Genomic DNA, 26,798 nt, shown 5'->3' with positions numbered 1-26,798 from the left:
ACAATTAAAATGATATTCAACAACTATGATGTCATTTTAATATATAAAAATATACAATAAAGATGTAAAAAAAAGAAGAAGAAAGAAAGTCATAAACACTTATTGTTTGTGACGAAGCTCGTCGTTTCTACCTGAAGAAAAAAATAAGCGCATCGTCGTCTACTTTAGCAGCGTTTTCGGTGCTTATCACCAGGACGTTTGATGCATCTGAAATGAAAACAGGGCAGTGAGAAGAACTCAAAGCAGCGTTCCTCAGAGTCAAGTTGTGATATAACAGCTGCTTGGCTAGTACCTCTTGGTAAATCTATTTCTTGAAAGCCGTGGTTTATCAAGTCGTGGCTGAGTGTTGGCAAATGATACTGGTCTGCTGTTGCAAAGGCTATGCATTGCATCATATCCTGCAGACAAAATAACACCTGAATTAATGACTTAACCAGGCAGCAACCGATGGGAAAACAAACAATCACTAATTTCATCACCTCATCCTCTTTCTTTGAAGGCTGGTTGGACCGAGAAGGCTGTTTAGTTCGTGGACCTTTAGGAGGTCTTTTTCCTGTAGGAGGCACTATTACTGGTTTTAAGGTTGGCTTTAGCACTGACTGTACAATGTTAGATGAATAAAAACGAGCCTGATTACATATGAAGTTTGTAGGTGTAGGATTATGCATGCACTGCTGGTTAAATGAGTTTAAGTAAAAGGTTCTTGTGGTTGTAGATGACCAGGAGTTAATCATTGGGGTAGATTCGTTGTTGCTGGGCTTCAAACATTGGGTAAGAGTGGTTGAAGAAACAATACAGACTGGTCTGCTCCCAGCAAGCTGCCGAGCTCCCAGTCTCGACCACAATGTCCGAAGAAGCATCTTTCTGATGCAAAGGTGTTCTGCAATATAAGAGGGAAAGAGAAATACATAAAAATACAGACAGCAGGAACAAGAATAAGTAAACCCGATTGGCTCAGATTATAAAATAAAAATTTAAATAAGCTTACAGTAAAAACTACGACAGTTCAGAGCAGGTAATAACCTCTGAAAACAAGCTAACAACATGCTAAAAGCCACCGTGCAACATTAGCCTTTGGCTTACCGGGGACGGAAAACACAGCGTCTTGAAACAAGCCAGAGATAATGTGGTAAAACAGCGGAAACTGGTAACAAAGTGTTAAAAGAAAACCATAAACTGTCTCAAATTACTTGACAGCAAATGTGACTGACCCAGGAGGCGTGTTTCTCCTCGCACAAGCTGATGTTGTTCCGCACTTCCTGTGTAGCGTGACGTATTCAGTTGGGTCTTGTAAGTCCAGAGTCTTGACTTGCAGGTAAAAACCTCACAGCCTTAAGTTTTATGTTAAAACTACATGAATTACTCTGACACGGTTCCTACAATGTGGCGAAGTAATGATCCTTTATGTGTCACATTTGTTCATATCACACAAAATAATAATTAATACGTCATATGTCAAAATGCGTTTTACCACTGCAGTTGCGATTCTACACGGCATTTTAAGGCTGCATTTTAAACTTCACGGTCCATTCAAGTCAACTCGTGCAAAATTGATGTTACTCCAACCTTTATTATATCTATGAATGTTTACAGGTTTAGATAAAAAATATGTTCTCATTAATGCAAGACGTTTGTTTGTGATAAGAAACGAGAAAGGCTTTAAACGATGAAGACACAAAATAAAATGGGAATCAATAATAATAGAGAAATGTTTTATTTGTTATTGAAAGTTGCATTTCTAAAATTATTTAAACTCTTCGAGACTGAACACTGACCGGGCCCCTTCAAAACAGCGATGTTACTTATATTGTGGGGAAATGTGCGGGTTACAGTAGAAGATTAATAATTTTTTATTTCACTTTGTCATACAGAAATTCAATCTCAAGAACATCTTTTCTACGTTTGGTTTTGTTAAATCTTTTATTTTTTTATTTTTTATTGATTGAGGTTAATACCTGGTAATCAAAACAGGTATTAATGCGTTAAAATACGGGGTAAAGTCACTCTGGTTGTACTTGAATGCAACTTGAGGTTACCACTTGTTACGTTAAAACACTGTATAAAAGCGCAACGACATCAGCACAGAGTCGCGGTGAAAGCTGAAACACCCGTTTAAGATAAATTATATGCTATGTGGCAAAAAGGATGCGTATTCTTAACTGAGAAGGATTTGTGCTTATTTTTTAACATTATTCTGGTGAAGTTATGCGTTGCATATTATTTATTGGTATTAGCAAGAGCCTCGTAGAAATAGAGTTAATGTTTTGCTTAGGCATTTAACATAAGAGCGCCCCCTCTGGTTGAACTATGTATACACTGTTTGACGTTGCCATGAAACGTCATACAACAGAAACAACTTTCTTCTGCACCCTCACTTCTTCTGCTAAACTTGTGACATGGAAATCTTGGAAAATTCTGATGAGGTATGTTTATATCTCTTTATTGGAAACTTTCTGACTCAAATAAAAGAAAAAGTGTACGCAGTATTTGTGAAATGTGTCATTTGCCCCTGTTACCCGTCTAACGAGGAGGAGAGACTGAGGATGAGGATTGCTGTTTTGGAGGAGAATGTCAAATCTTGTGAGCTGGAGTGTAAAGCCAGCAGAGAGACGGCACAGAGGCTGATGGCAGAGCTGGATCAGGAGAAGAAGAAGACAGCCGGCAGTGCAGCAGCACTTGATTCTCTCAAAGAGGTAGAAATACTATTTTCAATGTGTTTTAGAGTTACATTCACTCTCAAAGTTGCCTCTTTTTGTCTGGATTTTACACTGTTTTTCCCCTTATTAATTAAATAAAACATCTATTTGCTGGTTACAAATGGATTCAAACTGAAAACATCACTCAAAGTTTGCGTCCATTCTAAATGTTAACATGTGACGCTGGGTCTTTCAGGAGTTGGAAGGCCTGGTGGTGGGAAGGAGGGGCGTGGAGACAGAGAAACGGACCTTAAGCGAAAGCCTTGACGCCAGCAGGAGAGTGATAGAGGCCGCCAGGCGAGAGTCCTGCTGTTTGGAGAAACGGGTGGAGGAGTGTAAGTCCAAGGCCCGGGCGGCTGAGTTGAAACTTCAGCGGTTCCTGGAAAAGGTGGCTGGTCTGCTGCAGGAGAAGACTGAGCTTGAGTTCCTGCCCACAGAGAGAGACGTCTTACACCATTTAGACGGCTTCTGTAACAAGGTGACTAATTACAGCAGATAAGTCTCCTGATTTAATTTTCTTTCAGGCCGCAGAGGAAAAGACAAAGACATCACAAATTAGCTGTTACACTACTTGAGTGACTTTTGAAGTTTTTTTTTATAGCGCCTTGCAAAGTTATTCATTTTCCTTTGATCTTTCCACATTATCACTTTACAACCTCACATATTTATATTTTTTATTTCATTTTTGATAGACCAACTCAAAGTAGTGCACATATGAAAAGTGGAAGGAAAATGAATACTTTATTTACAAGTAGAAATCTGAAATGTGTGGTGTGCTTTTGAATTTGGTCCACTTCACTCTGGAAGCCCTAAAATACGGTACAAACAGATCACTTATTTTTTAATCGAGCAACTAGTGAATTTTATTCTCAGTACAATTCAATTGTTCTGTGAAGAATAAAAGTGATAAAGCAACACATCCAGAATGGTTTATTTTAATTTCTCTTCATTATAAAACACTAACTTGCGTTGGTCCATCACATAAAATGAAGTTTATTTGTAAAGTGAAAATAGAAAGGTTCACTGGTTATCAATGATAAAGAAATTAGCTGAAGTATCTGTTATATTCATCATTATATTGCAAGCTATTGTAATTTGAATTAGGAACGTCGTGAACACAACCAAATGCATAAAAGCAGAAGCGCATTTTATTCAGTACTTGAATTGTTCTTACTGTTTTTCATTGAAAATATTCCAAGATATGTCAAGAAATCCCTTCACCACCTACACCTTGAGCATGTTCCAACTATTAATGTTGATTTCCTCGGCGTGGCAGACCGTATCACAGATGGAGGTGAGACTGCGCCACACCTCTGAGGAACTGAAACAGCTGACGGCGCTCCAGCTCGGCACGCTGCAGAGGGCTCAGCTTGCCGAGCAGCAAGCCCAGGACCTGAGGAGGCAACTGCAGAGTCTGGAGACGGAGCAGCTGGAGGCAGAGCTGCATCGGGACGAACTACAACGCAGCAACAAGCAAGTGAGAGAAGCCACTGGCGCAGATGAGAGACGAAACTGATGGAGACGTAGCCAGTCATTCAGGTGTTTTGCCCTCGATTTCTCCGCAGTATGAGGAGTTTGTGGAGCGGCTGTCTGAGACGATGAAGGTCGACGGTATTGACCCTGACCTGGGCTTTGACATGAGGCTGAAACTCGTCCGGTCACGCGCAGAACAGCTCGACAGACAAGAGGCAGCCGCTCTGGTGGAGAGCAAAATGCAGACATACAGCTTGAAGCAGAAGGTAAAACTGTAGAAACTCACTCTGAAGATTTTATGCTCCTCTAATCCAGAACAAACTTCCAGAAAACTGCAAGATAGTCGAAAGACTGAGCTCCTTTAAATCAAGGCTAAAAGTTGCTTTTGATAATAACTGAGACATTTATCAGAATATTTGGTGATGACAAAATCTAATGTTTACTGCTTATTTTGTAATAATTGACTATTTAACGTGTTTACAATGTAAACCACTTTTTACTACGTTGTTGGTGAAAGTTGCTACACAAACAAATAAACCTGACGCGACTCTTTTGCTTCCTCTCTGAACAAAAGTAAAAATCTGCTCAATCCTTGTAGGTAAAGTCCCAAAAGGACCAACTGGACAGAAAAGATCTCCACGTCCAGCTTTTGAGGAAAAAGGTTTTGGAGTTGGAGGAGGAGAGGAGGAGAAGTCGATCTGTGCTGTCTGCAGAACAAAACGACGCTCTTCTGGAGGCCCGGAAGTTAAAAAAAAGGCTGGAGCGTCTCCAGGCAGAACTGAGGGCAACCAAGCTGTCCAACACCGAGCTGAAGGCCCAGCTCACCCACACCGACGAGCTCAAGGTAGAGGGGAGAAAGGCTGGGATTCAGGGTCACTCTAGAGGCTCTTTTACCTCGAAACACCTTGTAAATTTATCTTTTTAAAAAAAATCATTTTGAATGATTGTAAAAATCATTTTGACATAATTTGAGCACGTATTCAAGTGTCAGAGTTACTTACCTAATCTAAATAAAGGTCAGCATAATTTGGCTTAAGCGCAAACATTTGGGTCTCCGCTGTGTTCAACACGCCAAGCTGAAAGTCACAGAGCAGAGTCAGAGCGAGCAGGAGCAGAAGACGAATCTGCTGCTGGATGGGAAGGCGAAGGAGGAGAAGAAGCTGAGCGGCTCAAACCTGCAGGACCAGGAGAAGAAGATGAGAGAGGAGCGAGAGGAGCGAGAGGAGCTCAACGTCCTCAGACTCAGCCTGACTCAGCTGTCTGACCGGCAGAGGGAGGTGAGTGAGGTCCAGTCGTAACATTTCCAGCAGAGCCAATGGATTCGTCTCCTTGTTGTTCAGTCATTTTCTCGACTCGGTGGAGGAAAGTCACAAGGTTAGGGCAGAAAGCTGGAGGGAAACCAAGACTATTCTTCTGTAAACAAATTAAGTTGTTTTTTTTAAGTAAACAACTGGTCCAAAGTCAGAAACTTCAACTTTGGTTAGATAACAGTTTGAGAACCAAATCTATTGAGCAGACATTTGACCTTTTTTTTTTTATCAACCGTCTGCAGTGTTTTGCAAAAACATTCATACACCTTAAACATTTTCAAATGTAATTTTGCACTGCATTTGATCAGATATCTGTGAACAAGCTTCTATACTCCATTGGCTGTTGATAGTTAAACAGTTTCAAGTCTTTTTCAGCTTTAATAAACTCTGACCAGCTTTACTGTCCTTATAAAAACAAAGTATGCCCACAGCATGATGCTACTGCCACTGTGTTTCATCAAATGTTCTGCACAGTAAGCTCACGTCTTACATAGCTCTTTGCTAATAAGCAAAAAGTTACGTTTTTTTTTGTCTCATGTGAACAGATTATCTTCTTGTCTTCAGATTGAAACTGTGAATAACTTCCCTGCTTTACTTGCTACTTTAACTGCTCATATTCATGTGTTTTTATAAATGCTGAAGAAAATGTAACACCAGTGTTCACTTCCTCACATATGAAATTCATTTTAAGATTTTATTGAAGAACTTTATGACTCACTTCATGGGTTTCTGGTAAAGCCTTTTTCGGTGCTTTTATGGGATGATTTTATTATCGTTTCTACTTTATTATTACTGCTTGTTTCTGTTGCAGAGAAATGTGTAAAGATTGTTGGTGCAGCTCTCGTTTTTAAAGTGTGCCATTGACATTGTGTTGGTTTATCACACAGAATCACACCACCGACGTTTACAAAAGTGACAAAGCGACAAAAACGTCAGGAAGCGTCAAAGTTTTGCAAGGCTCTTATTAATTTAGAGTAAAGCTTGTTGGCTCACAGTGAACCGAGCGTTTTCGTCTCTCGTTGTAGCTGCTGGATTTCCAGTCAAAGGTTTCTCAGACGTTGGGCCTGAACTCGACGTCTTTATCTCTTTCAAACAATGAAATCATCAAACTGCTTGAGGAGCTTCTTCACAGCCATCATCATCATCATCATGTGTGTTGTCACCATGGCGCTACACCCTGGCATTGCTCCACTCACCACAGTCTTCCTCTGCTCCCGGACCTCCAAGAAGGTCGTTTCACCCCGGATGATTCTGTCTCAGGTTCTCCATTTGCTGCCATTTAAAGGTCTTTATGTACAACAAATGCCACCTAAGATACTGACAAATACGTTACTTAGCAACCAGGGCTTTAAAGTTATGTTCATTAATAAAATGGACAAAAGAAAAATCAGATTAAAGACAAGATTCGGAGTGAGGATTTGGCATTCATTATTGTTGGTAGTTGCATATACATCTTTTCTCATAGTAATCTTCTGCACTATGTACACATGTTAAATAATTCTGGACTTTTATATATTTTATACTTAACCAACAGTCATACAAAATATACATTAGTTCAATGTGTCATAGTTTCGATCTTTAAGATACCTGATGTTATGAAAAAATAAAAAGCAGAATGTAAAAAGATCATGATGTTAAAGGTTAAACCCCTCGATTTGCGTCCAATCATAAAACACTTGACTTGACAGACGAACGTGAATGGATGTAAGTTCAAGTTAAAAACGTCACACAGTTTAGCACAAACACAGTCGTAGATGTAAGTAAAGAAAAGTAAATATTAAAACCACATGCCCAAAAATACAGGTAAAAAAATAAACGCAATGAAACTGTTTCGTGTTCCTTTTTGTCGCCCCAGGCTAATCTTTCAGCGTTTGACTTTGGTGCTTTCCACTGACAGTCTTCTCCAGAAAAATGCACGATGAAGGACCCGTAAATTCGTCCAGCAGAACTCCACCGCGAGTTAAGCCAAAACACACCTCGAAATGACGCAGCATTTCTTAACGTAGTGCGATTCTCGATCCTCTGAGCTACACACAAAAGAAGAGATTTTTCTGCGCACGATTCTCATTCCTGTCCCACGGAAGCCAAATTACGGAGAGTTCTCGTTGCCACCCTACACAGGAGGCGGTCCGTTAGTGTAGCTGAGCATCGGGTAGAAGGAATGAGCAAAGTTGTTGGACTGGGTGCAGTAGTCCTCCTCCGCCAGCGGCAGCAGGAAGGCGAGGACCACCAGCAGGAGCAGGAGGATTTGGAGAGGCAGCGCGAACCAGAGGACACGGCGCCAGAACGAGGACCTGCGAGCCGTCGACACGTCCCGATCAGAACGGCAGGAAGCGGATCCAGCGGCGCTGCGAGACCTGCTCACACACATTCACAACCGGGCAGAGGCTAAGCGTTAGCTAACCACTGCCGACAAACACACACAGCATCCCTGGCACAACTACACTGCTGCTAACACAACAATACTGTACAAACTATGTAACTCAAACTGACTGAACCAAATTTTTAAACTTGCACATTTAAATAATCCTAACTCCTAATTTAATATCCATCTCTCCATGTGTGAAATCTGTTTTCAATCCAAATCAGATCTCATTTCAGCAGCTTGGCTGCTGGATGTCGATGCTTTTACGGCCGCACGGCGCTAATCGTTTGAGAGTGACGATGTTTCCAACTGTGATCCACATGCTGACTGGAACTTGGTGGATAAACAGGATAACAAAGACAGTCACAAAACAGTATCCAAGCATAGACAAATACACTTAATGTTTGCTTGCATTCCTTTGCTGTAGGTGTTAAAGAGTAAAAAGACAAAAAAAAAAAGAAAAAAGCATGCTGCAGGAATCAGCTGACCTGACTGAAAGGTTTCATCCTGGAGAAAAGTGCAAAGCATGCCATGGCAAGAGCAGTGCAGCATCTTGAAACAGGTTTTCGTTTTAACACTGTGGTTTTTCACTAACTTCTGTAAAGAACAGGTGTAAAGAAATATACCACTTTGCTTCATTGAATGTGGCCAACAGTAAAATGCAAAAGAATTCATGCTACTTTAACCTTTTCACATTTTGTCATGTTAAAACAGTCACTGCATTTAATTTGGATGCTATGTGACAGACCAACACAACTTAGAGTAGTGTGGAGAGAAATGTAAAAATGATTTTATGTCTTTTTTTTAAACTAAAGATCTGAGAGCTGGTCAGGGATAAAACTGGAGAATTTGTAGTTGGCTGTAAAACAATAACCTCACAGACCTGGACCTGGATGGTTCAAATATAAGCATTTTCATGTGTTAGGATGGTCCAGTCAAAGTCCAGACCAAAATTAAATTGAGAATTTCAAAATTTTAACTCGGCTCAAAATAGTCGCAGCTCTGATTTCAGTGGAAGGTGGTTCTACAAGTATAAAATTATGAGAGCTAAATACAAATGCATGCTTCACATTTTAGATATTTTTTGTTGTTGCTAAAACAACATTCAACATTTTTCTTCCACTTAACAATTTCGAACTGCTTTGTGTTGGTATATCACATAACCAGGAGAAAACATACAAGTTTGTGACTAAAAAGTGACAAAATGGGAAATATGTAGTTGAAGATGTATGAATAATTTTGCGAGGTGTTGCTACTTTATACGTTAAAATCATGGGAAAAAAAACCCAAACTGGAGCCAGAAGACTTGCTCACACAGTAAAATACATCATTCATTGTTGAGTGAATTCAAATGTTCCTGGTAAATGACTGAGGATGAAATTATTTAATCTTTCAGGGTCATAAACTTTGCATTATGGAGTTATCTTATTACGCTGATAACTAAGTTGTAAGTTAGGACAGGGAAAAAAAATATAACTTAAGGGAAACATCAGTAAGGTTTATACTCTCATTAGTACTTAATACTTTGTCCAATAAATTTTATAAGGAGTCTTCAATGAATTAATTGTGCTGACATCGTTGGAATAAAACATTCTATGTAACAAGAGCTTGTAGCTTTGTGATATTTTTCACACTGCTCCAGTTCTTGGAGATTTTAATGATGTCACATTCCTCATAATGAACAGTAAAGATGCTCAACGCTGAAACAACCCCACAAAAACAAACGTGCTGAACTTGACAGCTTCTGAGGGAGAAGGGAGAATAATCCCCAAGATCCAAAGGGTCCATCATCAACAAATTATCTCCATTATGTTATGATTTTTTTTTTTTTAGCTAAATCCAGAGTTTGTTTTCTGGAAATGACGTTATGTCAAAGAAATGTCCATTAAATTAATACAAAGTCATTTTGTATTAATTTAAACCCATCTAGAGCTTAACAGGACTTGCTAAACACCAATGGTTATGGTGCGTTCACATCAAAAATGCGTCTGACGCTTCAAGTGTGCACCGTGAATGCAGACTCTTGACATTTTGCTCTACACCTAGCGTTTCACATGCTAGGTGTAGAGCACCTAGTGAAGTCTATGTGGAGGCACATCAGACGTGTCAAAATTGCTCTAGCTGTTGTTTTTCGTTGCCGCCCTATTTGTCGGACGCGTTGGACGCTCTTGATGAGTCAAACGCTCCAAACGGTTCACATTGCACCGCGCTAGACGCCTCGACGAGTCTCCACACAGACTTTGAATAGAGCGCGTTTGGTGTGAACGCACCGTTAGGTTTCTGGATCCCACTGTATGATAACCTTGAGTAAAAATACTACTTTGGTTTTACCGAAGTTTTTACTCGGGGGTCCTAACTCGCCACTGAATGCGCATTTGTAAAAAACGATGCAAAAAAAAAAAAAAAAAAAGCCTTGTTCAGGGCACAACTGCTGCATTTAAGTTAAACTTTTATATGTGCTTCTTGTCCGTCGTTTTTTTTGTTGCCCTGGGTTACTACCCTTGAACAACATGGGCGGCTGCGTTCACACTGCAGCCTGAAGTGACCCAATTTAGATTTTTATTTTTTTTTTTACATAATTCGACCTGTATCTGATCGTTTCATGACAGTCTGAACAACACAGGTCGGATTTTTTTTCGAATGCGACCCGGGCCGATACGTATCCGATTCAAATGTGACCCAACGTCCAGGTCGTATTCATCCGACCTGAACGTCACTGATACTCGACTAAAAACAACCAAATGAGGATTAAGTTATTGCAAGTAAACATGGATGAACACTACTTCTTCTTTTTATGGCGGTTGGCCAAACTCTGAGAACGCTGACGTTATTGCGCCCTCTAGTGCGCATGCGGGACACTTTCAGCTCGTTTTTCCGTTCACACTGGAGTTCACACGCAGGTTGCACATATTTGGAAGTGTCAACAACCACGGAAAAAAAATAAATAAATAAAAAAATCCAATTTGACAAAAAATGGGAATCGGGTCACTTCAGGCTGTAGTGTGAACACAGCCAAAAATTTCCACTATGCTTCCTAAAAATTAGCATGTTTTCGAGGAATAATACGATCAGTGAACACAAAAACAATCTTATTAATGGTCAACATAAAGACATAAAGTTTTCTTATGTTGTTACCAAAAAGTCCCCCTTTACCGCCTCACAAATGGGCACCTGAGAGGCAAGACGCACAGATGACAGACTGAGGAACAGAGATGGAAAGTCGGCGAGGTAGAAGCAGCAGTGGAGAACCAGCACACACACGAGGTAAGAGTGAAAGAGCTAGAGAGAAAGAGAAGCCGCAGCTTTTGCATTGTTCATTGCAGACATTTATTGGCTCGACACTTTCAAAGAAAAAGGGGGAGTTTGCTGGCTTGCTTAGCGAGAAGTGTTGTTAGCTGTATATTAGATAAGCAGCCGAGGACACAAGAAGAAGAAGAAGCCTATTCCTCGTGAAACCCTTTCCTGGGTGGATGTTTGGCCTGCAGCTCACCTCATCGTCTAACCTACACAGAGCACCCAGACTGGCAGAAGATGATGGAATTCACTATCATGAGCCGGCACGAGGGTTAACACGTGAAATAGGGACTAATGCAGAAAGGGTGTGTACGTTAGAGAGCCCGGACTAGCCTCCCAGTGCATCATGGGTAGAGTTCCATTATCTTCTAGGTGTGCTAGAAGCAACAAAAAGGTACCTGTGGTGTGGACTGCTCACAGACGGTCCAGGCTGTGACAGACTACATTTGCCCCGTTGCTGTTTGCAATGAACAGGGGAGGGGAGGGTGAAAGAAAGAAAGTATGTTTCAGTCCACGCAAATCAAGACAAAGCTACTGATGAAAAGACAACCCAAAATGAAAAGAAGAGCAGCAAAAACAAAAACAAAAATCAAGACATGAGCATGAGAGATTTCGTAACTCAAAACAATAAAGGAATCTGGCTTTTCAAAGTGTGTTTTTTGGTGACTTTGAACGGCTTCCTGTGAGGAAGCGACTGCAGATCCGAAGCTACACATCAGGCAATGTGATGCATGACTCTGTTTGGTAACAGTGACATTAATAAGAAACAATAACAGCAGTGGCACCCTTATTTGGACTGATATTATTGTTGTGCCTTGCAAAAGTATTCCTACTCCTGAGACTTTTCTACATCCCGCCACCTCACAACTTCAGGTTTCAATGTTTCATTAGGATTTTATGCGATAGAACAACACAAAGTGGTGTGTATTTGTAAAAGGGAAAGACGATTACTGAACATCGTCCTGGAAAAACATTTCCTTATATAGGAAATGGAAGCTGATAGGCAGTGATGGAAGGATGAATGGAGCTACAAACAGAGCAATGCTGGAGAAAAACACATCTGGAGCTGGGAACTAAACACGTCACCAGTGCTAAAATGGAAATAATCCAGTTTGAAACCAATGGCAACTCTTGAAAATTACAGATTGGACGCCAGGCATTCAATCTGCCTGAGCTTAAACTATTCTGTAAAGAAGATGTGCAATGATGGTAGTTAAAGTTGGTCCTACAAATTATTGACTCAGTGATACAAATGCACACCTCACTCTTCAGATTTGTATTTGTCTACATTTTTCTTCCCCGTTGTAAATATGAACTACATTCTGTTGATCCGTCACATAACATCTAAACAACAGATATTGAATTTTTTGGTTGTAACCAAACAAAATGTGAAAAAGGTCAAGGGATGAATCCTTTTGCAAGGCATTTCTAAGACAATCGTGGTATCGTTTTTGTCAAATTCAAAAAGAATCTCATTGGTAGATTAAACAGCTCCAACCCAGCCAGTATTACTGAGATTAAACGTATGGAAATTAAAATAAATGTACAGAGGAGAAGAAGTCAGAGGGAAATTCTAGGGAAAATGTTTTAGTTTGGAAATGAAGGGAAAGTAAAAGAGAAGAAGGGGAAAAAGTAGAAAGGTTTTGAAACACAGAACAAAAAAATAAACATCAAAAAGTAAAAATAAAACGTCCCAGTTTCCCAAGGAATTTACATGCAGGAATATTAAATGGTTTGAAAAAGGTTTGGGGCTTAGACGGTATAAAAGGGTATGGCGGTGTGGAAACATTTACAGGAGAGATACTGGGAAGACGGGGGTGAACTGGGCCATCGACGGGGCTGTCGGGACGTTTGGCGTCGTGTTACAGACGAGTTATCAAACTCCTGTTTCTACTCCGTAAACAGAAAGAGGTGAACATTACCGATCGTGAGCGACTCGGTGTGCTCCTCCCTGATACCGGACTGAGGGAGCCAGACGTGTCCAACTCATCAGCAGACGACCAAGAAGACAAATCCTGAAGATAAACAAAGACAAAAAACATCCGCAAATACAAAAACAGAAGCACAAAGACGGTGAGTATCACAATATGTTAGGCCTTCTGTGTACCGGAGCCAAAAAATCTGATTTGATTGAATTCATTTGAGTTTAATCACGGTCTTCATGTGACCTTTTAATAAAAGAATTACAAAGAGCAAAAACTATTTTGATAGAGGTACAATGTGAACTTATTCTGTTGGCTAACTGAGTTTAAACTCTCCTGCGGCAAATAAACCTGAAACGTGTTGGAAAACTTCTCTGTGTGATATCTTAAATCAGGGTTGTAGAGATTCAAACTGGACATGCAGATGCTTGTAGAAGTATTTATAGACCTGGAACATTTCACCACTTTATAGCTATAAATGCTGATATTTTATCTGACAGACCCACAAAAAGCAAAACACGACTGAAGTGGAAGTTTATGAAGAAAAATCTGGTATGCGTATGGATTTTTACTTGTGAAAAATGTAACACCCATTCATCATTTTCCTTGAACCCCAAATTTATGCGCTAGTTGATGATGATCTAATGGATAAAATGCCAAAAAAAGACCCTGAAGTTTGCAGTTGTGAAATAAAACGTGAATAAAAGGCATGAATAATTTTATGTGAATGAGTCGACGTACCTGTTGGCTGCTGGTGATGTCCAGAGTCCTGGAGAGCTCTCTGAGATCTCGGGTCACTTCCTTCAGCAGCAGCTTGAGGCGGTTCCCGATGACATGGACCTTCTCCTTGGCCTCCAGGCAGTCGCTGCCCTGAGAGTTGACCAGCAACTGGAGCGACATGTCCTGCAGTGACGCCACTTTCAGCTGCGAGTCCAGTAACTCCTGGCGGATTTGCTGCCGGATTTATGACGTAAACCGAGTTAAAATACGCAATAGGGTAACACGTTTAAAACAGTAATTTTTCCGGTTTTGTACCGTGAGTGTCTTGTGATGCTCATGAAGGGTTTCGCTGTCCTGGATCGGGTCGATTGGGACGATCTCGTTCCTTCGGCGATCAATATTTTCCAACCAGAGGAGCAGACCGTGACTCATTTCATGAAAGTCCTGTTGGACATAAATGTTAATACGGAACTGCTGGTTGAATTCGTAAATAGATAAGACAACATGCACTTACATGACACTGCATGAGAGCTTCCTGTAGCAAAGTCCTCCATTCGTCCAAAGAGCTGCCCAGTTTGTCCCAGCTGTTGTTCATGTCCTTCAGTTTGGCCTGCAGCTCTCTGGACTCCTCTGTGTCCAACTGCAGGAACTCAGCGCTGCACAGGTTGATGGAAAGTACGATGGCTTTGCGCTTGTCAAACGCCTTCTGCAGCTCCTGGAGTCAAACACAAACATCACAGAGCAGGAGAAAATCAGGCAACATGGACACAAAGTCATAAAATAGAAAGATTTTGAGTGTTTAGAATAATTAAATTGAGCAAATAATGTCAGGGGAAAAAAAAAAAGAGAATCTGATTTAATTACCTTGAGTTTTTTGATGCGGAGCTCAATTATCTGGATGTCTGTGCTGACGTCCAGTTTTCGCTGCTGCTCCAGCTCTTCCTCCGTTTCCCCCAGCCAGGTCCAGATGTTATTCAGGTCGGAGTTCAGCTGCTGCCACTGTTGCTGGTTCTGCTTGGAGCGCATCTCCTTACTGAGATCCTGAGCCTGCAGGAACTCCCAGCGCTCAATCACACCTGGATCGAACAGGAAAGAACAAAAACGATTCGATGAAGGTAAATACGACCTAATAGTGTCACACTAAGCATTTATTTTGAGTGTGTCCAGCATTTTCACACAAATGGGAGAAAGACGCACAGCAGCTTGGCTCATAGTTGGTAATTCTGACAAAGAAACTAAATCCAGATTATAAAGAGCAACTAAACTGTGAAGCGTGATGTTGCTGAAAACATGAGCGCCGTCTGGGTTTCGTGGTTATATTACCTGAAGTCTGGGACTCTGAGCTGCTTGGGTCTGCCAGCCCAGACACGGCATCCTCTTCCTCTTTCAGCTCGGAGCCCATCCTCTTCACTGTGTCAATGCTGCCACGACACTCACCCAGCAGTCGCATCTACGGAGCAAACGCAGACTCGCTTGAAGAAGACTACCAGATTATTATAACCATGATGCCATTATCTACCTTTGAACATAAAGACTGCCTTCAGGTGAAAATAACTTTTAACCTGGTTAAAACGACTTTATAGAAACACCTTGACAAAGTAATCACGCCTCTTTTACTCTTCTAAGTTTTGTCAAGTTACAACCACAAACCTTTACGAAAGTAGTTGGAATTTTATTTGATAGATCAACTTTAACATGCAAATATTATTAAGTGGAAGGAAAACAATGCAAGTTTTTTTTTCCACATAGAAATATGAAAAGTGTAACACGAAAATCTCAGCCTCTCTGAGATTTTATAGGACCAACTTTTACGACACTCGGTGCTGCACAACGTTTGACATTTGCTTTTACAAGTGTTCCCATTTTTTGCCCATTCTTCTCAAAGTAAGCCAGGTTGAATAGAAAGCATCCGCAAACATAATTTTTTAAGTTTTGCCACATAGCATCAGTTGGATTCTTGTCTGGACTTTGACTAGGCCATACTAACACTTGAATGTGTTAGATCTAAACCAGTTGTGCCCTAAACTCATTTTCATTTTGGGCCAAATCAACAATCTGAATCTTCTTAAAGGGCCGGTTGTGCCAGAATGTATTGATAAAACCAATTCAACTGTTAAAATATTAATAAATAGCAAACAAAACACATGAAAGCTTTCAGCTGTAACATGACATGCGGAAAAAAATACTTTAGAGGTGTGAATACTTTTGCAAAACAAGAAAATAATCAGATGCAACATCAAAAATGTAGATGTAAGAGAGACATACGTAGCCCATGTATGATGCATCCGTTTCTGTGCTTAAAGGAGTGCGGCTGCGACTGCTGTCCAACTGCTGCAGGTGGGAACGGCTGACATCAAAGGGATGCATATGAGAATCTGCTGAGGCAGCCTCTCCTGTTGACGCAACAACAACTGATCACCTTCAAGCAAAGGCGCCAAGTGACCATGTAAAGTGATTATCTGAAATGTGATTGACAGTCCAAGAGAAGGTGGACCTGTTCAGACAGAGAAAAACTAGACAAAATGTAGGAGATGAGAAACCAGGAGTGCAGATTGGTTTTCCAGACAGCCTTATTAGCGGCGTCTGCTGCAGTTTAAGTCTTAGGGTCAGCTGGGATCAATTTATGAAAATGACCATTTAAAAGCGCAAACAAATCTGCAATCCTTTAAAAAGAATAAAGAAGTTGCTCACTGTGACAAAATAAAACAAAAACATGCTTTTCTGAGACATAAAAAAAAGAATCCAAACAGGTTAGCTACCCAGCAACACTGCAAGTCAAATGAAAGAGCAAGTTAGAAAGAAGATTTAGGCTGAACTCCATTTCTGCTCTCTTGAGTGAGAACCCAAAACCGGGAGCAGGAAGTTACAGAGGAAATGGAGTTCACCCTATAACACGGTGTTAGGAAGAGCGACTATTAGTGACAGTGTATAAGTGAAATCAACACAAATCAACCAAGCCGGTGACAGGGCTACAGGGCTATTTGGAGTAGTTATTTCTGGGTCCAAACAAATGCATTATGCTTAATTCTGCTGTTGCCTACCAGTGGAGGACCTCAGAGTTTGCTCTGTTAGCTTAACAAAGGCCTCAGGGCTCTCTGGAATCACTACATCTGGAAGAAACATTGTACAGTACAAACATTTAGCACTGGGCTTCACACTATGTCACCAAATTAATAGATGAACCAGGAATTCATCTGTATTTAACCTGAATTACATCAAAATATGTTTGTTGAAATATCTAATTGAAAGAAGGATGGTATGAGAAAGAACTTTTATTTAGAGACGCACCAAGAGTGTCAATCAAAAATGTAGCCTACGCTCTGCCAGATGGCGCTAATCTCAACAATCTTCACTTTTTATGTTGTTACTGACTGAAGAAAATTAGTATCAGGTGTTTAAAATGAACCAGAGATGAAAGGGGCTGTTGAAAAGAAAACTTCATTTTCTACAATGTCTCTGGAAATGTCTACGGCTCATTCAGGATGCAAAAGAGAGAGAGAGTGAAACTTTCAGCAGAGAACAGGAAGGCTGTTTCTCTCTGAGCTTTCTGTCTCTGTCTGCTCTCAAACAATTAGATTTGAGAATGCTAGCAGTTTTTTTGTTTTTAATTTCTCAGTTGTGCTAAATCCCAGAGCATTTCCACATATAGACAGTTCTTTTAGCTGCACTAGCTAAGCTAATCTCTAGCTAAAAGTGTTTTAAAACAACACTAAAAATGATTTTACTTCTTAAAAACTTAACTGATGAGTGCTAAAAAAATATTTCAGTGCTTTTTAATAGTTAAAAAAAATCATAACTAGCTAAAACAAAGTAACATTTTTGCAATAACAGGAAATCATCCCTGTGCATCTCTACTTCTGACTTCAAAATGTTTTTGTAAGGTCACTTTCTATTTCCTAAACCACAGTTATAACTTAAAACGTACGACTTGATCCATATTTGTAGCTTTCTGGATCTACAGGTTGCTAAATGGAAAACCTTCACAGCACGTTTTGAAATGTAAAAGCTCTTGCTGCAATTTAAATTTAGGTTCAAATTATTTCATTCGTCTGTAGCTAACCTGACAGGCCAGAGGCGGGGCGCTGCAGGAAGTCTCCCTCCTCGCTCTGCTGCTCTCTCAGGGCTCTGCTGGCACTCTCAAGGCCACGGCTCAGGTCATAGTCGTGGTCCCACTCCAGGGGGATGGAGTCCACGCTCGCAGGCGTGTCCCTGCCGGACCGTTCGGCCCGAAGCTGGGCGGCCAGCGAGGCCGAGCGCCCGGAGGACGGCAGGGGTGAAAGGAAGCCATCCCCCAAACGTTCATTCCACGGCAAGCTGGACAAATCTCCAGGTTCGTCCAGCTCCAGCTCGCGGTCCGAGAACGATACTTCAGTATCATCGTCTGCAAGCTAAAAAAAAAACAACAACAACTGAATTTTGGTTCGGTAAGGAACAGCAAATTTCAGTTCATTAAAAGCAAAGCTGGTTTTTGGGCTCTTACTGGAAGACGAATGAGCTTTTTGTAGTAGCGCTCGACTCGCCCAAACACTTCCTGACAGTAACGCTGAAGCTCCTCCAGCTCTTCCTCTATGACCGCAGCATCCAGAGGCTCACTTTTCTCTATCAGTGCCTCCCCCTGGTGGAAGATGTGCTCGATCTTGGCTGTTGTCAGAGAAATCTCCTGCTGGAACGACTGGAGGGGTCAAAATATGAGTCAAAATCACTTTGTTATCAAGATCTTAACATTTTTTAATTAGGAGTGTCTAATCTGCATTACCATACTATACTATACCTTAGACATACCGAATAATTCTACATTATTCTCAAATAATTGAGATAAACTTACCCTGAGTTGTTTGATCTTGGCTTGAATGTCACACTCTGAGAAATGCTCGATGTTCGTCAGCTGAAGGTCCATCTCTGTCAACCAAACTAAGATGCCATCTCTGGCCGTCTCAAACTCCTCTCTCTGATTTATAAAGTGCTGCATTAATTAAAAAAAGAAAAGAAAAAAAAAACGTTATATCACTTTTATACTATTATACAGAATAAAAGTATTTACTCACTATGATAAGTTCAACAAAGCCTTTATGTTTGATCAACTTATTGATGAAAATAAGTAAAGCTAATCATTTTAAAAATGGAAAGCGTGTCGTGCCTTGAGCCTGCGAAGGATGGATGCCACCCTTTTCTGCAGGTTGTCCCATCGCTGATTGGCATCGTGAGCCATTTCCCTCAGACGACACGAGGCGTCTGTGCGGTTTTCTCTGGCCAGGCGACGATATTGCTTGTTGATTAATTCCAGCTGGGTCAGGCTTTCGTGAACTTGTCTCTGGAAGGCCTGCAGAGACACAAACAAACATTCAGCAAATTAGAATATGCGTACCAACGAGTCTCAATTGCTTTCTTGCAAAACAGCTCATGCGCATTAGCACTTGCTGGCTAATTTAATATTAAAATATAAAAGCAATTCAGTACACAGGAATGTTTTACCTCAAATTTCTTCAGCTCCTCCTTGGCTACTGTGTACAGCACACCAGATGAGTTGGGCAAAGCTGCAGTTTTCTCTGAAGTGGCCAGCCACTCCTCAAAACGTGCAAAGTCTTCCAGAAATTTCTGCCATAAGCGCCACGTCTCCTCAATCCTAAAAGAGGACGATTCCAGAAAAAAGGAACAACAATTCTGATCAATGAGAGGAACTTGTTAGACATCCACAGTGTCAGTTTCTATTTATGTGACGATATGGCTGATTACTTTAATCTCCTCTCCATGGACAAGGCACAGATGCTCCTCCAGCGGCGATCGAGGCTCCGCGTCGCCTGCTGGATTGAGTCGCACTCCGCGTCGGTGGCACAAGCGTCACAGTCGTGCAGAAGAACCTCACATAAATTCAGCACTGAAGCCACTCCGGTGCTGTGCTTCTCTATGTCACGCTGAAGCTCCTGGTAGTTAAAAAAAATATATATATATATTTAATACATTTATTCTTGTATAAAAAAATTGACAGGTAACAGCGTCGAAAAAACTGGAAGAAAAAACTTTTAAAAAGCGATATAATTTTTTGCTAATTTTTTTTGTCATAAGGTCTTATTTAATTTCTTAGTAATTTGATTTAATTTAAAACACTTTAGTTTCATATTTTAGTTTGTATTCAAAAGTAAAATTAGATGCATGCTTCTCCCTTGTTTAATAGACTAAACAGATAAACAGGTAGATGTAAACAAAACAGCTACTCTGTGAATCATTTCCCAGTAATGATGACTTCATATGGAGCAATCTGTCACCTGCTGCAGATCGAGCTTCCTCTGAATCTCCTGGAAGTCGCAGGAGTCGTAGGCGATGGGTTTAGAAAGCTCCGCCTCGATGTGGGCGAGCCAAGAGCGCAGGCTGTTCATGTTCTTATCCAGCTGCTGCACGGCGACCAGAGTTTCCTTCAGCTTCTTCACTCTGTCGACATTAGGTTTCCAGGGTAATTAGAAACTAAATATTCCAGCAGAGAACAAAGGTAAAAACATTTCCATCCATAAATGCTCATGTCTCTTTACCGAGCTCCAATGAGATCCAGGAGGTGTTGCCAGCGGTCGCTGACTTTGTTGAGTTTTTGCTCGATTTCAGCTGCTTTAGTCTGATGACTGGCCTTAGTCAGGCGCTCTCCAAGCCGATGCAAGTGCTTCTTGTTCTCCTCTGTAACTGTGATCTCCTCCTGGTAATCCTGCAACAGAATTCAAAACAACAAAAAAACACTTTAAATACAGGTTTTAAAACTGGGACAGTTCTGGTGTATGACTTGAAAATAATAAAAAGGAAAAATTCCACAAAGGTTTGCAGCAATTAAGACATGCATAAAGTAAAAATGCTGAGAAATTTAACGTCTGCACTCATCGGTTGACACGTCTCCATACCTTGCGGAGCTTCTCGATCATCTCCTCGATGCTGATGTCTCCGTTCTGGGCCACCTTGTTCTCCATGTTGGTCAGCCACTCACAGAGCTCCTTGTGCTTCTCGGTGAAAACGGTCCACTCATTCAGCTTCTCGCTCACCTGCTGCCTGCGCAGGGAAAGCTGCAGAAGCACAGCACCGCATGTGAGGTCGACCTGCACGACTTAGCTCAGCCCATAAGAGCAACAAACCAACAATGCATGTCGTGGTAAAACATGCAAACAAAACAAGAAAAGCCAAAAAAAGGAAGCAGTGTTACAGAAATTGTTGAAACATGACTGCCATTTGCGTTTCACAACGTGTGTGTGCTTCTGCGCTTCCTGTGAGAGCATTTTATCTACAAAGCACAGGAAGCAACTCAAAGCAGAAAATCTTGAGGTTTCAGCAACGCTCTAACTTTGCAACGGTGCAGCCAGAGACAGAAACATGAACAAAGATCTGTAAAAAGAGACTGTCATCGGTTTGAAACACTTGTTCAAAAATAATTTAAAAAATTATAAGCTAAACAAATAACCACCGTATAAATACTATAATCTATTCCCTACTTTTAAGTCTAAATTATAAATGGTAGCAAGATTTAATGGTGACTGTGGACTTTTTTATATCTTATATTAAAGTTTTGACATTAGCATCACCTTGTGGTTTCCTGAGGAACTGCATAATCAGGAATACAAATGTTATAATAATTTATAACATTACTCAATCATTCTAGTAATACATACTGTATAAGTGAGCAACACAAAGTACTGCAAAATTATAACAGAGCAAAATTACACCCGGTTTTCAAACTCCAACAAATTGCTGCAGACTTCTGCCCAGGTCCCCCTTGAAAATGAAATCTGGATCTCAATGGGGTTTACCTGGTTAAATAAAGGAAATAAAAAATAAAAATTAAAAAAATCTGAAAAGTGCGTCAGAGTCAGTTCTCTGTAATTACTATATTACCTTTCACTATAATTACATCTGCAGGTATTTCAGGGTTTCTACCAACTTTGAACGAGATTGATATTTTTTATCCTTTGTGAAATACCTCAAGCTCAGTCAGACTGAACGGAGTTTCTTTCTTACAGGATTACAGTTTAATTCTCTCCATCTTCTTATCAGCTCCGACCAACTTTACTCAACTCATAATTTATTCAGACTCTTAAGATTCGAAGCAGATCAGAAGGCAGAACAGGTCAATAAAAGAAGGTATCAGATTATACTTAGAACAACACTGATAGTAATACAGTACAACAAGAGGGCATGTGTGAATTAAACTAAACCCAAGTTAAAAATCAAAGAGATTTTATCTCTTATTGTCACTGAGATAAAAAAAAAGAAATGCTAATTATTCAGACACTTCCTTGCTCAACAAGTTAATTTAAGGTTAAGTTCAATCATTAAAAACCAATGCCAATGCAAGAATAATAATAATAAAAATGGAAAACAATAGTGGGCCCAAAATGGATCTTTGAGGGACACCAGAACCGAGTGCAGAACTTGCTGAGGAGAATTCAGATAATTAAACTGAGAGGCTCTGAACCAAGAAATATCTTGTGTGTCTCCTATGTCCTCTACATGGTAAAATGCAAACAGACGTGCCTGTTGCTTTTTTATTTTAAATTTTTTATTATAACTCTCTTTAAAAAGGGCAGATGTGTGAAGACCAGGATATAGGCTGCGGGGGCCTGGCTAATACTCGTGTTAAACGGACTGCGGAGTCCGGCGACGACAGACGCTTAATTTCCGTGACAAAAAGTGTGGCGCGTATATAAAACCCTGTAAATTCTAGACTCTAACAGGTAACCAATTAATGCACAAAATCCGCGTAGGACAGCGAAAGTCCTAGCGCAAAATTTTCGCGAAACAGGCGGACGGAGCCTGGTGCTGCAAGGCTGGAGGCCTTGTCCAGTTAGGCTGCGGGGCCTGGCTAATACCCGTGTTAAGAAATGGAAGGTCTGCGTAGATCATATAACTTGAATGGACAGGAAGTCCAACAGAATGATTTCATCTTTTCTTTTTATTACTTTCTTTTTCTTTCTCACTGTTTAAACTTATGTAAAGCACTTTGAAATGCCTTGCTGCTGAAATGTACTATACAAATAAAATTTGATTGATTGATTGATTGATATTGTTCTGTTTATAGATTCTCCCAATTAAAGTATGAATCTCTCCACGTCCTTCAAAGTCATCATATAATCTCTGGTTAATTTGTTCTTTTTCAATGATGGATTTAATGATGCTCAATTAGATGTTCAAAGCTTGGCTGAAACAAATGAATGCCTAGCATAACAGATAAAAAAAAAACCAACAAAAAAAAAAGCACACATTTTTTTTTCTTCTGTAACATGCATGTACTAGCTTATCAGCTAGCATAATAAAACCCACTGATGTTTGTGGTTATAATAAAATATCTTTGAAAAACGCAAAGGGTTCTGAACACTTGTGTAAAAATCATGTAAAATGTAAGTCAAGGGTTAAAAAAGAACAGCTGTTCAGGTCATGAGTTAGAAAGACGCAGATATAAAACGACTGAAACACAGAGAGGACTGTACCTGGTGGCAGATTTCATCCCACTGCCGATGCAGAAGTTCAATTCGCTCCTGCAGAACAGAAAGATCCTCTGCACTGATGTAACAAGACAAAGACTCTCTCAGCAGAGTCAGATGAGCCAAATCTCCAGTCCAGCCTTCGAATGTGTTCTCCAAATCCTGTTAATAAGGGGACAGGATTTACGACGGGAGAATTCACTCATTCAGTTTTACTGACAGACTGAAACCAGCCCTGCGGATACCTTGCAGCGCATCTGCTCGGCTTGGAGATCTTCATGGTGATCAGGGAGAGGCTGAGACAGCTGCCGCTTGAAGGATCTGAGTTTCTCAAGCGATCCTCCAATCCCCCTCTCACACCTTTCCCAGTCCTGCACATCAACATGGACACACAGGTAAACCGTAGGAATTAAGGCACTAAAAGTCATAACGAATGGCCTTTTGGACTTTATTTGTTTTGTTTTCAGATGGCGGCATTTACATTCCTGATCTAAATTCAATGAATACAGAATAAAACAAAACAAAAAACAGTTCATTCCACCACATATAACACACTTCTACTTATGACTCTACCTGGGATTTAGTCGTAAAAGAAGAAAAGAAGCACATAAAAACAAAAAAAACCTCCAGAGAGATGAAGTGTAGCGTTACATGGAACTGCTGATCAACTTTACAATAGACTGAGTCAATAAATCTTGATTAAAAAAAACTAGAATCACGTGGTGATTCTGACATATACCGTTTGATATATTTTCCCCATTTACTCCAATGTTTGAAAAATACGTTTATCTTTAAACTGAATGTTATTTTTTCCATCTTGTAAATACCTGCTACTATTTTTGCCCTTTCTTGGACCTTGCTTTGTTTTTGGTTTTTTTTGCATAAAATCAAAACTAAATGCAGACAACGTAGCACTTGGAAAAATGTGAAACTTGTATATAAGCACTAACGATGCAAAGCTGTGACTTTGCGCCATCCGTCCATTAAACTGCATGTTTTCTGTTTGCTTTACCTTCAGAAGCGAGCTCAGCTCTTTCTTCTGCTCCTCCAGGCACGTGCTGGCTTGTTTCCACCTGTCCTGGACATCCGTCAGCTCCGTCTGCAGGGTGACCTCGGCTCGACCGTCTGCAGACAGGAGCAGCTGTCTGCCGGCCTCTATCGTCAAGATGTAGCTGCCCTGCTGGCGCTGCAGCACCTTTTCCTTCAGCTGAAGAAGAAAGAGTGAATCTCATGAGGCGACAGAACCGCCAGCGTCCTGCTCTGCCAACAATTTCAACATATTTTGTTCAGTATTAAATGCAAAGCTTTTTAAAAAAATGAACCATATCTTTTGGAGTTTTTCATGTTACCACCGTAAATGTCTTTCATTAACATTTTGCATGATGGATCAACACAAAGTAGAGAATAATATACGGTAACTTTAGAAATAGCACCATTTGTTTTGGTTTACACCCAATTACTATGATATTACAAAACAAAATCTAACTGGACTTGAGAAGTCACGTAATTGTTACTCATTAAAGTCCAGTGTGTAATTTAAAATGAGGATAAAACTATGTTCTGGGAAGGTTTCGGAGGTTTATAGTGAACAAACAGCATCACGAAGAACAAAAAACAAAATACAGACGCGTAATAACCAACATCTCAAAACTGTGGATTATTATTATTATTTTGTACCTGGACAGCATCAAGCATGGAGCGAGCTTGTTGCAGGGGGATGGTGTTTCCTGACTGAAGCACCTCTGCAGGGTGGGAGACCTCCAGAAGCCATTTGCGCAGCTTCTCCACCATCTCTCTGTAGCGCTGCCACTGACGGATGAGACCGTCGATGATGCCCCGCCTCTGCTGAGCGCGGCGCACCACGCCTTGCCACTGGTTACTCAGGAGAGTCAGCTTCATGTTGAACTCGTCTCTGCCAGCAGAATCCATTAAAATGAATCACTGGCTCACGATAAGAGTTTGGATTTATTTCTAAAACATTGTAAGATATTTCACCTGTCGTCTACTTGACCTTGCTCCAACATCCTCTGTCCATCGCTGATGATCGAGTGGAGGATCTGCTGGCGGCTGAACATTTCAGCTTGGAATAACTGGAAGAAAAATGTGATTACCTGCATGAGAAAAAACCCAACAATCTGCAGTTTCAGTATGCTTCATGTGGGACGAACTCGAACCTCATGGGCTTTTTGCTGATCTATTAAGCTCTGGTAGTTTCCAGAAATCTCCACAGCCAGGTTGTCTTCAGTTTGTAGCAGGAAGTCCATCCATGTTTCACATTTTTCAAGGAAGGTCTGCTGCTGCAGCAGGAATGACTGAAGCTTGCTGCAAGGAAGCAAAAATCATTTAAAATATGGCGTCATCCCAAATCTAATCCTTTTTGAAATCTCATTTAATATCCATGCCCTGTGTTCTCTGGATGATTAACAACAGTTTTGGGGATCATGCACATGTCGCACCTGAATCTCTCTGTGGTCTGGGCCGAAGCCGTCGACCAGCTTCTGTTGAGGTTCTGCATGTGCTTGATCTCCAAGTCGTTGAGAGGGAGCCGATACCCGAGCTCGTTCAGATGCTCTAATTCAGGCGTCATGCTGCTAAACTTCAGCATGAGCTTCTGCAAAAAAACCAGGAAGAAAAAGGTTTTGGGTTCTTCACGTTTTGTTCACAGGCAGTTTTACCCAACTGACCAGAGAAAAGAAAGCTGTAAGAAACCTTGAGCTCCTCCATGCGGTCCTGGATGACGGTCAGGTCAGTGCAGCCGTTGGGATCTTGAGCTCTCAACGCGTCCTCAGCTTCAACTAACCAGCAGCCCAAAGACTCCAGCTGGTTATTAAACGTCTCATAGTCCTGAACTCCAGTCTGACGGAGGAGACACGCAAAGATGTGACGTTTATGACGCTCGTTGAAAGGCTGATCACTTACACAATTAATATTTATGCAGTAATCTGTCATGAATATTGCTTTTTTGTTTGTTTTACCTGCAAGGCGGTGAGCTGTCTGTTCAGGGCCTGCTCCACGCCCACCAGGCGCTGGCTGAGGGAGAGGTGGTCCGACTGGACAGCGGAGGCTGCCGAGGTGTCCACCTGCTGCTTCAGCTGCTCTCCCAGCTCTTGGAGAATCTGGAGGGAGGCCAGAACTGGAGCCTGTGATCGCAGCACCTCCTGACGAGCAGAACCACAAAAATAAAAAAATCGGAAACACCAATATTTCATTAGAGTTTTACACGATAGAGCAACATTATTTAGTGATTAATTGGAAAAATTTTAGGATATTTGATTTATGATTTTCTTTCTTTTCTCACTTGTTTTCCTAAAGAAATACAAATAAAAGAAAATATCTTAAATGTCTGGCTTTTATTTCAGTAATTCTTGATGTGAGTTGACCTGAATTCAAAGTCAAAATAAATCAAAGCTGTAAACAAGATGGTTGTATGTGGGCGGGTTAACACACACACACACACACACACACACACACACACACACACACACACACACACACACAAAAATAATCAAAATTTTCCACAAATTAAATCTTCAAAGACAGAAAAGTGACAAATCAAAAAAACTGATTTG

The 26,798-nt window shown here is 40.7% G+C and overlaps 2 protein-coding genes and 1 long non-coding RNA gene across 3 annotated transcripts in view; 1 reads left to right on the top strand and 2 right to left on the bottom strand.

The window, feature by feature from the left end:
• Positions 1-9: 9 nt before the first annotated feature.
• LOC103148364 (uncharacterized) lies at positions 10-1,454 on the bottom strand. The gene is made up of 4 exons (XR_477348.2): positions 1,084-1,454; positions 480-880; positions 293-398; positions 10-207 (listed from the first exon to the last, which is right to left on the bottom strand). It is a non-coding gene; the product is annotated as an uncharacterized LOC103148364 (long non-coding RNA).
• A 346-nt stretch (positions 1,455-1,800) lies between these two features.
• ccdc170 (coiled-coil domain containing 170) lies at positions 1,801-7,384 on the top strand. Its single transcript, XM_007567098.2, has 8 exons — positions 1,801-2,423; positions 2,529-2,693; positions 2,893-3,174; positions 3,973-4,173; positions 4,262-4,435; positions 4,768-5,013; positions 5,246-5,446; positions 6,505-7,384. The coding sequence occupies exons 1-8, from the start codon at positions 2,397-2,399 to the stop codon at positions 6,760-6,762; spliced, it is 1,554 nt and encodes a 517-aa protein (XP_007567160.1). The 5' UTR covers positions 1,801-2,396; the 3' UTR covers positions 6,763-7,384.
• syne1b (spectrin repeat containing, nuclear envelope 1b) overlaps positions 6,891-26,798 on the bottom strand; it is a 99,369-nt gene continuing 79,461 nt past the window's right edge. Inside the window, exons 119-146 of the mRNA XM_016679141.1 lie at positions 26,205-26,387; positions 25,939-26,085; positions 25,686-25,840; positions 25,404-25,551; positions 25,225-25,319; positions 24,907-25,141; positions 24,242-24,436; positions 23,475-23,600; positions 23,236-23,391; positions 20,662-20,820; positions 20,305-20,471; positions 20,044-20,206; positions 19,514-19,701; positions 19,253-19,403; positions 18,918-19,100; positions 18,606-18,743; positions 18,261-18,452; positions 17,841-18,168; positions 16,822-16,890; positions 16,046-16,173; positions 15,104-15,230; positions 14,645-14,856; positions 14,295-14,495; positions 14,096-14,224; positions 13,802-14,014; positions 13,061-13,153; positions 11,537-11,595; positions 6,891-7,836 (exon numbers count right to left, since the gene is read on the bottom strand). Of these exons, the coding sequence (XP_016534627.1) occupies positions 7,593-7,836; positions 11,537-11,595; positions 13,061-13,153; positions 13,802-14,014; positions 14,096-14,224; positions 14,295-14,495; positions 14,645-14,856; positions 15,104-15,230; positions 16,046-16,173; positions 16,822-16,890; positions 17,841-18,168; positions 18,261-18,452; positions 18,606-18,743; positions 18,918-19,100; positions 19,253-19,403; positions 19,514-19,701; positions 20,044-20,206; positions 20,305-20,471; positions 20,662-20,820; positions 23,236-23,391; positions 23,475-23,600; positions 24,242-24,436; positions 24,907-25,141; positions 25,225-25,319; positions 25,404-25,551; positions 25,686-25,840; positions 25,939-26,085; positions 26,205-26,387 (4,584 nt within the window). The 3' untranslated portion in view covers positions 6,891-7,592. The remainder of the gene's footprint in view (positions 7,837-11,536; positions 11,596-13,060; positions 13,154-13,801; positions 14,015-14,095; positions 14,225-14,294; positions 14,496-14,644; positions 14,857-15,103; positions 15,231-16,045; positions 16,174-16,821; positions 16,891-17,840; positions 18,169-18,260; positions 18,453-18,605; positions 18,744-18,917; positions 19,101-19,252; positions 19,404-19,513; positions 19,702-20,043; positions 20,207-20,304; positions 20,472-20,661; positions 20,821-23,235; positions 23,392-23,474; positions 23,601-24,241; positions 24,437-24,906; positions 25,142-25,224; positions 25,320-25,403; positions 25,552-25,685; positions 25,841-25,938; positions 26,086-26,204; positions 26,388-26,798) is intronic.

Source organism: Poecilia formosa, unplaced genomic scaffold, assembly GCF_000485575.1.
Source record: "Poecilia formosa unplaced genomic scaffold, Poecilia_formosa-5.1.2 Scaffold203, whole genome shotgun sequence".
NCBI classification, from domain to species: Eukaryota; Metazoa; Chordata; class Actinopteri; order Cyprinodontiformes; family Poeciliidae; genus Poecilia; species Poecilia formosa.
The sequence above is the reverse complement of the archived record's forward strand: the minus strand, read 5'-3'. Positions and strand labels throughout refer to the sequence as shown.